Source organism: Durio zibethinus, chromosome 6, assembly GCF_047325235.1.
Source record: "Durio zibethinus cultivar Kanyao isolate XHJ-2024 chromosome 6, ASM4732523v1, whole genome shotgun sequence".
NCBI classification, from domain to species: domain Eukaryota; kingdom Viridiplantae; phylum Streptophyta; class Magnoliopsida; order Malvales; family Malvaceae; genus Durio; species Durio zibethinus.
Genome location: NC_143167.1, coordinates 609,990 through 623,705, shown reverse-complemented (window position 1 = coordinate 623,705; position 13,716 = coordinate 609,990). Strand labels below are relative to the sequence as shown.

At 31.0% G+C, this 13,716-nt stretch overlaps 2 protein-coding genes across 2 annotated transcripts; both read left to right on the top strand.

Moving 5' to 3' along the window:
* Positions 1-1,002: 1,002 nt before the first annotated feature.
* Positions 1,003-2,559, top strand: LOC111286354 (uncharacterized protein At1g08160-like). Its single transcript, XM_022876267.2, has one exon. It carries the CDS (start codon positions 1,144-1,146, stop codon positions 1,744-1,746), a length of 603 nt encoding a protein of 200 aa, XP_022732002.1. The 5' UTR covers positions 1,003-1,143; the 3' UTR covers positions 1,747-2,559.
* A 3,474-nt stretch (positions 2,560-6,033) lies between these two features.
* Positions 6,034-6,739, top strand: LOC111286323 (uncharacterized protein At1g08160-like). Its single transcript, XM_022876233.2, has one exon. It carries the CDS (start codon positions 6,119-6,121, stop codon positions 6,737-6,739), a length of 621 nt encoding a protein of 206 aa, XP_022731968.2. The 5' UTR covers positions 6,034-6,118.
* Positions 6,740-13,716: the final 6,977 nt, after the last annotated feature.

Sequence of the window (13,716 nt, the reverse complement as noted above, 5' to 3'; positions counted from 1 at the left end):
CACCATCATCTTTTGGGGGTAAGAGACTAAAGTTTCAGATGTTTAAAAAAGTGGATTGGAATACCTTGGATATAAAGCAAAGGACCAGCAAGTGAAAAATGAAATCTTTATGCATATCCTACTGAGCTTCAGCACATATCCTTGATTGGATTAGTAATGTTCAAGCCAATATCTTTGTTCAATGCTCCTCCAATTTGAGTTGAAATGGCAAACTATTTTGCCTGATGACTTGTTTTTAGGCATAATTAACCCAATAATGTAGCTCAAAGTTGGGTATTGAGCATAATTATTCAAATTAAACCTAGTCCAGCTGATCTTTTCACTTAAAGAAAAATCAGAAAAGTGAGCGTCAATGCATTATATGTATATGCTTGGCCCAAGGATCGATTTATGGGTTTATTGATGCAATGTCTTTAAGCTTCACAAAATTTAGCTCCTCCAGCAATGTCTGCCAAGTGGCAACTGATATCTAGTGGAGCCTATGAATTATCACAAGACTTACAGAAATTTAAGGCTTGTTGGTCTGAGGGAGATTAAGCCATGCCAGGCCTAGCCAATGCGGAAGAAAGCTTAGACAAGAAGAGAGGAATTATAGGAATTGCCTAATGAACTATGCTAAAGTGGCAATCTACTCAGACCAGCATCTAAATTAACCTAGTCGGTGAAGCTTCTAAACACCAGCAATTTAATTTATTCTTTAAACTTTTTTTCCCTCGTTCTTTTTTGGTGGGAAAAAAAAATTATAATCATATATGTCAGTTACGAGCAAAGCCAGTTAAGACTCGAATACGGTATCAAACAGATACTCTATATGAAAGCATATTCTTTCACTTCATTATTCGTCCAAACAAAACAAAGTTGCGGCAATGAATCTTACAACATTTGAAGCAGAAGAAAAGAACAGAACTTGAATCTTTCAGATGTCTTGAGTTTCATCCAAGAAACCTTAAAGTCCATCGAAGGGAATAGACAGAGAAAAAAGCAAATAAAAGAAATTAAAGAACAAAGACAACAGAAAATATTTCAACATTCTCTTATCTATATATAAGTTCATTAGGCAAAATATTCCCTAACTTTTTACCCTGTATAAAGCAGCATTCAACATTCTGACTTCAGAGTTCAGATCATACAGTCCTTAAAAAAATGGCTAATGGCAATACAGCACCGGCCACCCAACAGCAAAGAAGACATTTTAACCTAGTAAGAAATGTTGCCACTTGCTTGCTAGCCCTTTTTGTTCTTGTTGGTCTAGCCGTGCTGATCGCTTGGCTTGTCATTAGGCCAAAAAGGTTTGTTTACACCCTTGAAAATGGTTCAGTCCAAAATTTCAACCTAACGGATAACCATCTCAATGCTACGTTCGATTTTGTTCTTAAGGCATATAATCCTAATAGCAGAGTCTCTCTTTACTATGATTACATGGAGACAACGGTGACGTACGAAGCTCAAACTGTAGCGTTCAATACGATCGACCCCTTCTTTCAACCCCATAGGAATGTGAGTCGAGTAGAAGCGAAGCTCGTGGCTCTGAATTTGGCATTGTCACCATCAACATTTAAGGATCTCAGGATTGAAAAATCATCCGGGGAGATTGAAGTTGATGTTCATTATAAGTCAAGGATTCGGTTGAAGGTAGGTATATGGAAGTCTAATCATCGTATTCTAAGGATTGTGTGTCCCTCCGTGATAGTGCACTTATCTTGGTACAGACATTTTGATAAGATACCATGTGAAATAGAACCTTAGTGCAGAGTGATCTTTCTTTTTCTGTTTTGTTTGTGTTTTCCCATTCTCTTTTACGTGGCTGAATTGGTGTCCTAATGTTGCCATTTTGTCTCTTCCATGCTATTCTTGTTGTTTTCTCCTTTAACTAATATGGTGTGAAAATTGATGTTGTTCTTTTTACCTGCCATCATCGAGTATGCATAAAAATCAATGTATTAGTCGGTGTTCACCTTGTCATTTAAACTTTTTTTTTTTAATCTTTATGATCCAAATCCCAGATTTCATGTCATTAGAATGAAACATTCCAATTTCCAAGTATGGGTCGTTTATATAGTAAAGCCTTGGTAATAGAACGATAGGTCATTGAAAAATTTGAATAGGGATGGGGGGACAAATTCCAACTTCCCAAACTGCCTGCAGAAATGGCCCTGACCTGCTTGAGCTAGTCTGCTGGTTTGGCCCATAACCTAAATGGGCTGTGCTATCATTGACTTTATCACCAAGGCTTCCTTTTTATAATTTGGAGAAGGAAGGTTTCCAATGCTCCTCATTGAGGAAAAAGATCATGCACAGATTTACTGAACAAAATCTTGGGTGTGTCTCAGTTCTCTGTTTAATGGTTAAAAGGCTGATCTTCTCCAATGCTAAAAGGGAATGACACTATACAAGTATCCCAAAAAGTGAGAAGATTTTACATATATTTTCATTTAGGATAATATCAGCAAAGCATTCATTGTTGAATTGTGGTGAAACTGCCTGACCTTTTGATATTAGTAAGTAAACATCATTTCATTTCATTTGTTCTAAGATAAACGTTGACTCCAAGTGAGTAAAAACTCAGGTTCATTTCATTTCATTACACTCTTCAATAGCTTACAACTAGAGAGCCCACAGATTTATATATAGCACTGAAAGTTTCATTTAGCTTGATGGGTTGTAATCCGACTAATCTTTCATTGAATGAGACGATTTTCATCCTATGAAAATCTCAGGACTCATTCTCATCTACATATATGGAGTAGGTAACAGAGTCCTAATCGCCATATTTACAAAGGAAAGTATGCCATTAATGGCACTCAGCCACCAACCCTGAATACATACATATAAACACGAACAATTCCATATTTTGATTTACTAAATACACGCGTCAAATCTGTGAATGTAAACTGAAAATTAGTAAAGGAAAATGATATGGAGAGCTCAATCAATTAGGACTATATAAGGTATTAGTAGAAACTGTTTCGATCCTTTTTTTTATCTGTTTTCGGTCATTTAGAACCAACACCAAAATCGTTTCAGACCTAAAGTTTATATTTATTGATCATTAGTTTGATGATCACTAATCTGTGATTTCCAAAAAAGTGGATTAACTGTTCATTCTATGATCTAAAAACCACTAGTAATCAATAACTGGTCACTGAAAAAGACTTTGGGGCTTCAGCATCATCAGCTACATTCTAGTGATTTCCTAGAGAATGACTGAGAGAAAGCATAATTATAGTGATAAACTATAAAAAAGCACCAGTGCATGACAAGATATGCCTAATGTGCCATTAAGAAGAGACGAGCTGGGCCTCACTTTTGGCTGCCAATGCCTCAACCATTTGCAGATTTGTTCCCCCTAATATCTGTCAATGGATGGGTCATTATTCAGTTGATCATATATATAGAAATTCTATCCATTATTATTTACATAATAATAATAGTTTTCATTGTCTAATTATTGAACACTATCATTATAACATTTACTAATTATCCTTGAGATAGATATTAATAGGGTCAAAAATTGGGATCCAATCAATATATGATAAGAATTCAATCTAAAATCTTTAAGATTTTATAATTTTTTACCACTAAAACAAGACATCGTTGGCTAACTTTTGATATTTGTACCTGCAATTTTTTTGGCACTTGGCATTGATGAAATTAAGGAACCATAGCATGCATGAGAAATATTATTGTAATTGATGAAGCCATATTAGTATTATATATGAACTTTTCACTTAAAGAAAAATTAGAAAAGTGAGTGTCAATGCAGTATATGTATATGCTTGGCCCAAGGATCGATTTATGGGTTTTATTGATGCAATGTCTTTAAGCTTCACAAAATTTAGCTCCCCCAGCAATGTCTGCCAAGTGGCAACTGATATCTAGTGGAGCCTATGAATTATCACAAGACTTATAGAAATGTAAGGCTTGTTGGCCCGAGGGAGATTAAGCCATGCCAAGCCTAGCCAATGCGGAAGAAAGCTTAGACAAGAAGAGGGGAATTGTAGGAATTGCCTAATGAACTATGCTAAAGTGGCAATTTACTCAGACCAGCACATGGGCGGATGGTAATCATGGCCAAGGGGGGGCGGGGGGGGCTACGCCAAGATTTTTGAAAAATTTCCATTTATTCATATATAGATAATTATATTTGTATCAAATAAATTTAAATTAGAACCTTTTTTAATTTAGATTTTTTTAATTAAAAAATAAATCTATATTAATATTTATCTATTTATTTTAATTACTAATCACATTCGACAAACATTTAAAATCAATTAACTTGTGACAAATATTAAGTCATAATTCATGTGAATTTAAAAAAAAAAATTCAATTTAACTTATACCAAGTAAGATAAATTAAATTTAAAATGTCAAATGAAACAATTTGAATGTGACATGCATAATAATGTGAAATATCAAAATTTATCTTTTTATCATAATTCTGCCTTATTTTGATAGAAATTGAAAAATAAAAAATATTTTATCTCATTAATATATTGATCAAATTTAGTTTAATTCTTTTCGATATCTAAATAATTAATCGATTGAGACAACATTTTTAGCTATAAAAATCATCAAAATAAAACTATAAAATAACATGAAATGTGAGTTTTTATGGATAATTTGGTTGTCAATATAGAAAAAAAATTTAATTCAGATTTAAATGTTGAAGATTTTATTTTTCTTAAAAAAAAACGTTGCTCAAAATTTTAAATAAAATTATTTTATTTTTTATACTTTTATTTTGAATTAATAAAATTTAAGATTTTATAAGTTTATTATTTTTTAACATATTGTTAAATATATATTTTACGTTAATAAAAATATATAGTAGTATAACTCAAATGAAAAATATATATAATTTTAAAATTTTAATTGATCTCTCAAAATCAAACTGCAAGATCCGGGACCAGCATCTAAATTAATATAGTCGGTGAAGCTTCTAAACATCAGCAATTTGATTTATTCTTTAACCTTTTTTCCGTCTTTCTTTACGGTGGGGAAAAATTATATCTATGTTTGTTACAAGCAAAGCCAGTTAAGACTCGAATATGGTATCAAACAGATACTCTATATAAAAGCATACTCTTCCGCTTCATTGTTCGTCCAAAGTAAAAATTACGATTAGTTGTTAGATAAAAAAGCATCAATCCAATTATATCAGTGAAAATAAAATTAAATAATTAATCAATTACATAAGAGATAATAATTTAATATGATTTGATCCAATTCATTTACGTTCACAGATGAGAAATAAGATTTACTAATTGTAAAAAATTACAAACATACATAAAATCAAATCATCAACTACTCAATACCCATAAACTCTCTCAATCTCCTCTAGTTTTACGGAGTATTCTCAACCCAAATAAACACATACTCATGTGTACTATTTTAACACAATCAAACACATACCTATATGCACTCATATATCACATCTATGTGGATCTTCTCAGTCTCTTTTTGTCCACTCACAAACAAACATACACATTCATAAGACATAAAATCCTAATACTCATATCGGATGTCTATCTCATAAAATTTTACAACTCTCTTATATCTTTTTCTCATGCCTAATCCTATAAAGACTTCACTTATTTATAATCATACAAATTTGTCAATTAAGAATATTTTTTTTTTTAGAATTTTTTTCTTGCAAGTCAAACTTGTCTATTAAGAATCTTCTTTCCCTTAAATTTTTTTTTTTGTAAGTCTTCTTATCCATCAAGCAATATCTTACCAATCCCAAAAAAATTTCTAATAAATTTCAAATAAATCTCTTATGAAATTTAAACCATTATTCCAATATTAGCCCTAAGGAGGGAGTTGCAGCAATGAATCTTTATTACAACATTTGAAGCAGAAAAAAAGAAGAGAACATGAATATTTCAGATGTCTCGAGTTTCATCCAAGAAACCTTAAAGTCCTTCAAAGGGAATAGGCAAAGAAAAAGGCAACTAAAAAGAATTAATGAACAAAGAGAACAGAAAAAATTTCAACGTTCTCGTCTGTACATAAGTTCATTAGGCAAAATATTCGCTAACTTTTTACCCTGTATAAAACAACATTCAACATTCAACATTCTGAGTTCAGAGTTCAGATCATACAGTCCTTAAAAAAAATGGCTAATGGCAATAGAGCACAGGCCACACAACGGCCAAGAAGACATTTTAACCTAAAAAGTCGTGTTGCCACTTGCTTCTTAGCCCTTATTGTTCTTTTTGGAATAAGCCTGCTGATCATTTGGCTTGTCATCGGGCCAAAAAAAATTGTTTACACCCTTGAAAATGGTTCAGTCCAAAATTTCAACCTAACCGATAACCATCTCAATGCCACGTTCGATTTTGTTCTTAGGGCATACAATCCTAATGGCAAAGTCTCTGTCTACTATGATTACATGGAGTCCACGATGACATACGAAGATCAAACTGTAGCGTTCAATACGATTGACCCCTTCTTTCAACCTCATAGGAATGTGAGTCGAGTAGAAACGAAGCTCGTGGCTCTGAATTTGACATTGTCACCATCAACATTTAAGGACCTCAGGATTGAAAAATCATCCGGGGAGATTGAATTTGATGTTTATTTTAAGTCACGGATTCGGTTCAAGGTAGGTTTATGGAAGTCTAATCATCTTACTCAAAGGATTGTGTGTTCCTCCGTTACAGCGTACTTATCTTGGTACAAACATTTTGAGAAGATACCATGTGAAGTAAAAGATTACATGGCTGAATTGTTCTAATGTTGCCATTTTGTCTCTTCATGCTTACCTATTGTTTTCTCCTTTGATTAATATGGTGTGAAAATTGATGCTGTTGTTTTTACCTGCTATCATAGAGTATGTATAAAAGTCAATGTATTAATCGGTGTACAGCTTGTCATTTAAATATTTTTATTTCAAGTATTCCTTTTTTAAAATTTTTATGATTCAAATTAGGGATATAAATGATACATTAGTATTTATAAATTATTCGAGTTCAATTCGAATAAAATTCGAATTCGATTTGATTATTATCGAGTCGAGTTCGAATAGTTCGAATCATCAACCGAATTGAGTTCAAATATTTTTACATTTGATTCGAATAACTTGTGAGTCTAATTAAATTTTTATATTTAAATATATTATTATTATTTTAATTAATAAAATATCTCTAATTCGAACTCGAATTTGAACACAAATAATCAAATTTTTATCGAATATAAGAATCGAGCTTATTTTTACATATTAATTGAACAAGCTCGAATAACTCAATTTTTATCTCGAGTTGAGTCGAGCTAAAACTAAAAAAATAAAATATGATCAAATTTAAGCCAACTTTTAAACTTTAAATTTCAAATAAATTTAAACTTAAATTTAATACTATATTAATTTAAATTCAATCGATACACCCTTAATTCAAACCTATGATTTCACGTCATTAGAAGGAAACATTCCAATTTCCAAGTATAGGCCTTTTATACAGTAAAGCCTTGGTAATAGACCGAGAGGTCATAGCAAAATTGCAAAATTGCCTGCAGAAATGGCCCCGACCTGCTGGAGCCAGTCTGCTGGTCTGGCCCATAACCTAAATGGGCTAAGCTATAACTGACTTTATCACCGAGGCTTCCTTCTAATAATTTGGAGAGGAAGGTTTCGAATGCTGCTCATTGAGCCAAAAGATCATGCACGGATTACTGAACCAAATCCTGGGTGTGTCTCAGTTCTCTGTTTAATGGTTAAAATGCTGATCTTCTCCAAAGCTAAAAGGGAGTGACACTATAAATGTAGCCCAAAAAGTGAGAAGATTTTACATGTATTTTCATTTAAGATAATATCAGCGAAGGATTCATTGATGAATTGTGGTGAAACTGCCTGACCTCTTGCTGTTGGTAATTAGTAAACATCATTTCATTTGTTCTAAGGTTAACGTTGACGCCAAGTGAGTAAAAACTCAGGTTCATTTCATTTCATTACACTCTTCAAGAGCTTACAACTACAGACCCCACAGATTTATATATAGCACTGAAAGTTTCATTTAGCTTGATGTGTTGTTGCACCTAATCCGACTAATCTTTCATTAAATGAGACGATTTTCATCCTATGAAAATCTCATGACTCATTCTCATCTACATATATGGAGTAGGTAACAGACTCTTAATCGCCATATTTACAAAGGAAAGTATGCCATTAATGGTACTCGCCACCAACCCCGAATATATACATATATATACGAACAATCCCATATTTTGATTTACAAAATCACACACGTCAAATCTGTAAATTTTAACCTGAAAATTAATAAAGGAAAATGATAGAGAGGGTATAATCAATTAGGACTATATATATGGTAATAGTAGAAACTGTTTCGATCATTTTTTTATCAGTCATTTAGAACCAACACCAAATTCGTTTCGGACCTAAAGTTTATAGTTGTCGATCATTAGTTTGATAATCATTAATCTCTGATTGGCAAAAAAGTGGATTAACTGTTCATTTTATGATCTAAAACCCCACTAGTAATCAATAACTGGTCACTGATAAGACTTTGGGGTTCGACATCATCAGCTACATTATGACTGAGAGAAAGCATAATTATAGTGATAAACTACTAGAAAGCACCAGTGCAAGACAAGATATGCCCCCTCTTTTGACAAAAATCTTGCCTTAAGAAAGAGGGTATGCTTCATTTTTGTGTGGTGTTGGCCCTTCAAAAGAGACGCAAAGGAATTCCTTTAGGCATAAGTTTAACCCCCATGTCTTGGGGGGCCCTAGGTATGCTGTCCTACCATTATAAAACCTGCAAGATGTGAAATTTAGTGAGAGCATGTGCCCTTAAAGCTGCCAGTTCTGATATTAATCAAACTCTCCCACCCCCACCCCCCCCCCCCCAAAAAAAAAAAAAAATTGACACATTCCGCATATATGGCATCTTGCAGGAAACAAGGGCAAAACTAAAGTTCAAGGACAGTGAGACTGAAAGACAGATAACCTAACACTCTTAACTGATGCTTTCATCTCTTTGCCTTTGTTCTTGCTGTTCACGGTTTTGCAGAATATGAATCGATTAGACAGACCGTTTCTTATTAGTTTAGGCCCATCAATAGTAACCCAAATTATGCGTGCAACCACATTTTACAGCAATTTATTGATCTCTTTGTCTCTTGTTTCTATCCCTTCATTATTTTCTTTCTTTTTCCTTTCTTTTCTTACTTTTTTCTAGTAAAAATTATTTGTATTTGATTAGAATGTCTAGCATTGGGCATTTTTGCTTTTTTTTTTTTTAGTTGAACACACTCCACTTTACAGCTAGCATTTCCTATGTAAGAGCAAAATTCCCACCCTATTAAGATTCAATTCTATTTGATTTGAATATAGATGTTGTTAAGCATTCAATTTAATACCTAAAATTAATTAGTAATATGTGAAAAGATCTAATTATAATATAAGGCTATAAAAATTTAAGATTTAATATATACGACTTATGAGATAATTCCATTTAACAAGTCTCATACAAAATGATTAAGCACATGATAAATTTTAAAAGAATAAAGATAAGAGAGCAAAATAAACAAATGCAGCTTAGGCAAAAACAAAGCATAAGAAATACAAGTAGGGGACAAAGTGACCTACCATGTGATAAACTTAAAAGAAGTAAGAGAGACAAGCATAACAAATACAAATAAGAGAACAAAACAAACCTGAACTTTAATATCACGTAAAATATTTAATTTAAAATTAATTAATAATAGATCAAGAGATCAAATTTAAATAAAAGATTACAAAAAATATAAATTTTATCAAATTTAAGATAACTTCACTTAATCGATACCATATCTTCCTTTTTATAGGCCTAAAAGATCTTTTTTAGAGTTTACTACATTTCTAAAATTGGCATTATGATTTTTTTCAAATGAACAAACTAACAACAACCATTAGTCAATTAATTCTAATCTTACAAGCATCTGGATGCATTAAAGTTTTAGAATCAAAGTTCAAATTAATTAGTAATTGCTTTATAAGAGTGAAACTTATCAAAATGGTATCATGTCAACATATATGTATGCACATTTAATTGAACATTAATTTAAGTTGATTTATATATAACGTTGACTTTGCATTGTTTGGAACGTTAAACCTTCAAAATGAAGGTTATTTTGCAACCACCATACCAAATCTACATGTTATGTAGCAAAATGAGAAGTAAACAAATAGTCTCTCGCATCAGATGAACTTACCCTCTACGCGGACAAAATCTAAACATCTTAAGCTAATTCATGGCTATTTTCTTTTGTTGATTTAACATGTCATATTATGGATAATAAAGAAGCATAATGTGGGACCTTAATTCAAAATATCAGTGGAATACCAAAAAAAATCTTTAAAAAGCATAGATTTTATTTAGGCATGAGCTTTCCAGGTTACTTGGGGGGAAGATTCATGTTCATCTCGGACAGTATTGGTTGTAACATGGGCAAGGGAACATGATCTTTTCGGCCAAACCAGGACCCATGCCTGCATTTTGCAAGTACATTATAATGTGCCATTAAAAAGAGACAAGCTGTTGGGTTTACCTAAAACGGCCTCACTTTTGGCTGCCAATGCCCCACAATCATTTGAAGATTTGTTCCCCTAATATCTGTTAATGGATGGGTCATTATTCACTTGATCATATATATATATATATATATAAATTCTGTCCATTATTATTTAGATAATAATAATAATTTTTAATATTGTCTAATTATTGAACACTATCTTTATAACATTTATCAATTATCCTTGAGATAGATATTAATAGGATAAAAAATTGGATCGAATCAATAAAAGATGAGACTTAAATATAAAATCTTAAGATTTTATATGTATATTTTTGGCCATTAAAAGAAGACATCGTTGGCTTACTTTTGAACTTGGCATTGTTGAAATTAAGGAAACACAGCATGGATGAGAAAATTTTTGTACTTGATGAAGCCATATTAGTATTATGATCGTAACTTTAAATCCAATTTCTTTTAATTTAGATGGAGGTGGGTTCTTTTGATTATGTGGATTATGCATATGGATCGACAAGAAACCTCCACGATGGTGGGTGGATGCTGGCCAACACCTTAATCAGTTTTAAGTTTACAATTGGTCGGCTTTTGAACAAACATTTTGACCTCACAATAATCATGATAATTGCTCTCACAATCATCATCATGAATATATAATAAATAAATTACAGTATGATTGAGCACTACCCATGCTTTTGCCAAATGCTAGTAGATTTTGAATCAACCCATTTCCTTCAATTTGTTATTGGATAATGATTTTGCAAATTTCATGCAGGTAATATAAAGATGAACAATTTTCTTCAATTATTGTGGTCCAGAATACTTTAGTTAGATTGATAAGATGGAAAGCAATGTTGCTTAATATAGGAACAAATTACCCTGAACCATTTATTTAGATATAAAATATTATTTCTATATTCAATTGTATATTTTACAATATATATATATATATATATATATACATATTTATATAGTGCTTTCAAGATTGATACATGATAAAATTGACAAGCAGACTGAAATTGTAGAGTAGAAACGTGTAGTATTCCTTTTAAGGTGTTGCTTCCCTTTCTCAAATTCATATGTTGCTTTGAAAGATTGATGCATTAATTTACAAAATAGAAAAAAAAAAGAGAGAGAAATTGTTATCCAATATCCATGGCCAAAAAAATAGGATAAAACAAGATAAGCTTAATTTTTCCAAATATATTACATGATCATACTTTGTATCTTTCAAAAAGTTGGCATTTTTGTTTTTATCTTTTACACAATTGATATTGAAAAAAAAAAAAAAATATATATATATATATATATAATGATTTTTTTCAATAAAGATAACAAAATAAGATATATGAATTGTTCTAATGTTAATTTTCATTATTGAGTATTCACTTAGTAATTGAATCATCCAAATAAACCCTAAGAAAAAGATATATGTTAATTCTTGGATAAAAATTGATAGTCCAATATTATCTTTAATGTGATATTATATCAAAGTAGTTTATTGGTGATGTTTGAATCTAAAACATTTCCTTGTAGTAATCTTTCTTTGTGAAAATTAATTATTTTTTCTGGGCTTTTATATGTGAGAAAAGTGTACCCAACGTAAAAGTTAGGTAAGTTGTAAAGACAATTTATTAATCAATGGGCTTTTAACATACTGAATTATATAATATAAGGTGGTAAAGTTTGTATGCTATATTTTAAGTACTAATAAACAAAGATATAATAAGCTAGGCAATTGCTTTGCACTAATTAACATGATGGTTTTTTATTGCAGCCAACTTTTAACATCACATCCACTTATAGATTTTTTGGTTTTTGAAATCATCATATTTAAATTTTAATTATTAAAATTAAAACGACATTTTCATAATACAATTATAAATTTATTGATACTAAAAATTATTTAAATATAAATTTTATCTATTAAAATTAAAAATCTAATATTTTATAAGTCGATGATGTCGTGTTGTTCTGTCATTTAATCATAATTTTACGTAACCTAATCCCACCAACGTAAAAATAAAAAAGAAAAGAGGTGGCTTTAATTAATAGGGACAGTTGGACAGTTATAATCATAGGAAATTTAGTAACAATCGCTTTCCATTTTTCTAAGCGAGCATCCTAATTTTAAATGAGCAGTCTAACTTTTGGCCATTTGCCTTTAAAAGGTCCATCATTTCAATTAACTTACCAAAATTTGCCAACTTGCTTCTAGAAGATTTATCCATTAATGCTAACGCCCTATCTGCCTCTATTCCCAACCTACCACAAATAACATTTTTAGATACTCTTTCTTGGTGACATTTTGCAGTTTCTTGCAGCCAAATAAGGGTCATAAGTTTTTAGGTTTTTTAAATACACTTTTTTTTTTTGGCCTTTTGTTTAGCATTTTGTTATTAAAAAAAATCTTTAAATATCAATAAAAACTTGATAAATTTGTTGATATGAATAATAAGTAATTTTGGATTTAAAATTTATTAATGATTTTTTGTGACATTAATTTAGAATGCATAATTTTATGATAAATTATTATCGACATAAAAATAATTTATAAAATTATTTATGCACGTTAATATTATTTTTTTTCCCTTCAAATTTCAAATAGTTTAACAGAATTCATGTGTTTAAATATTTTTAGAATTTTTCAAAGTAATATGATTAAATATATACTTTGAACTACTTGAATCTAATTATTTTTGGTACTTACTTTCAAATTAAAAAAAAAATCTTCGAATCAAACTTTTTACTGCTAATTACGTTTTTTTTTTTTTTTCATAAAAAAGGTGAGCTTTTTGAATTACTGTTAATGCCACTGCATTACCGGTCATCACCATTCACCTTCGATGGTTGAAATTCCATCATTACCCTTCCTCTACCTTTATTTTGAAATTTCAACCCCCAACGGTGAAAGAAAGACCGCGACGTAGTCTTCTGCACTTCCCGTTACATCCAAGATTTATAAACTTCCATAATTAACCCCGCAATAAAAGGAATAATCCACGCGTCAATCTCCTATTCGCCTTTGCCCCCTGATTTTAAGACGTTACTGTTACGGCCAATTTTATAGTCACCCCTATCAAAGCGTAAAATGTTAAAAACAACAAAAAAGCAATTAAATTAAATAAAAAATGACGTGTCCCCCTTATTTCATTTATTAATAAAATCTCTTCATCTCTGTCTTCT

Excerpts from the sequence above, each read along its gene's own strand:
- LOC111286354 (XM_022876267.2), top strand. The coding sequence starts at position 1,144 with ATGGCTAATGGCAATACAGCACCGGCCACCCAACAGCAAAGAAGACAT.
- LOC111286323 (XM_022876233.2), top strand. The coding sequence starts at position 6,119 with ATGGCTAATGGCAATAGAGCACAGGCCACACAACGGCCAAGAAGACAT.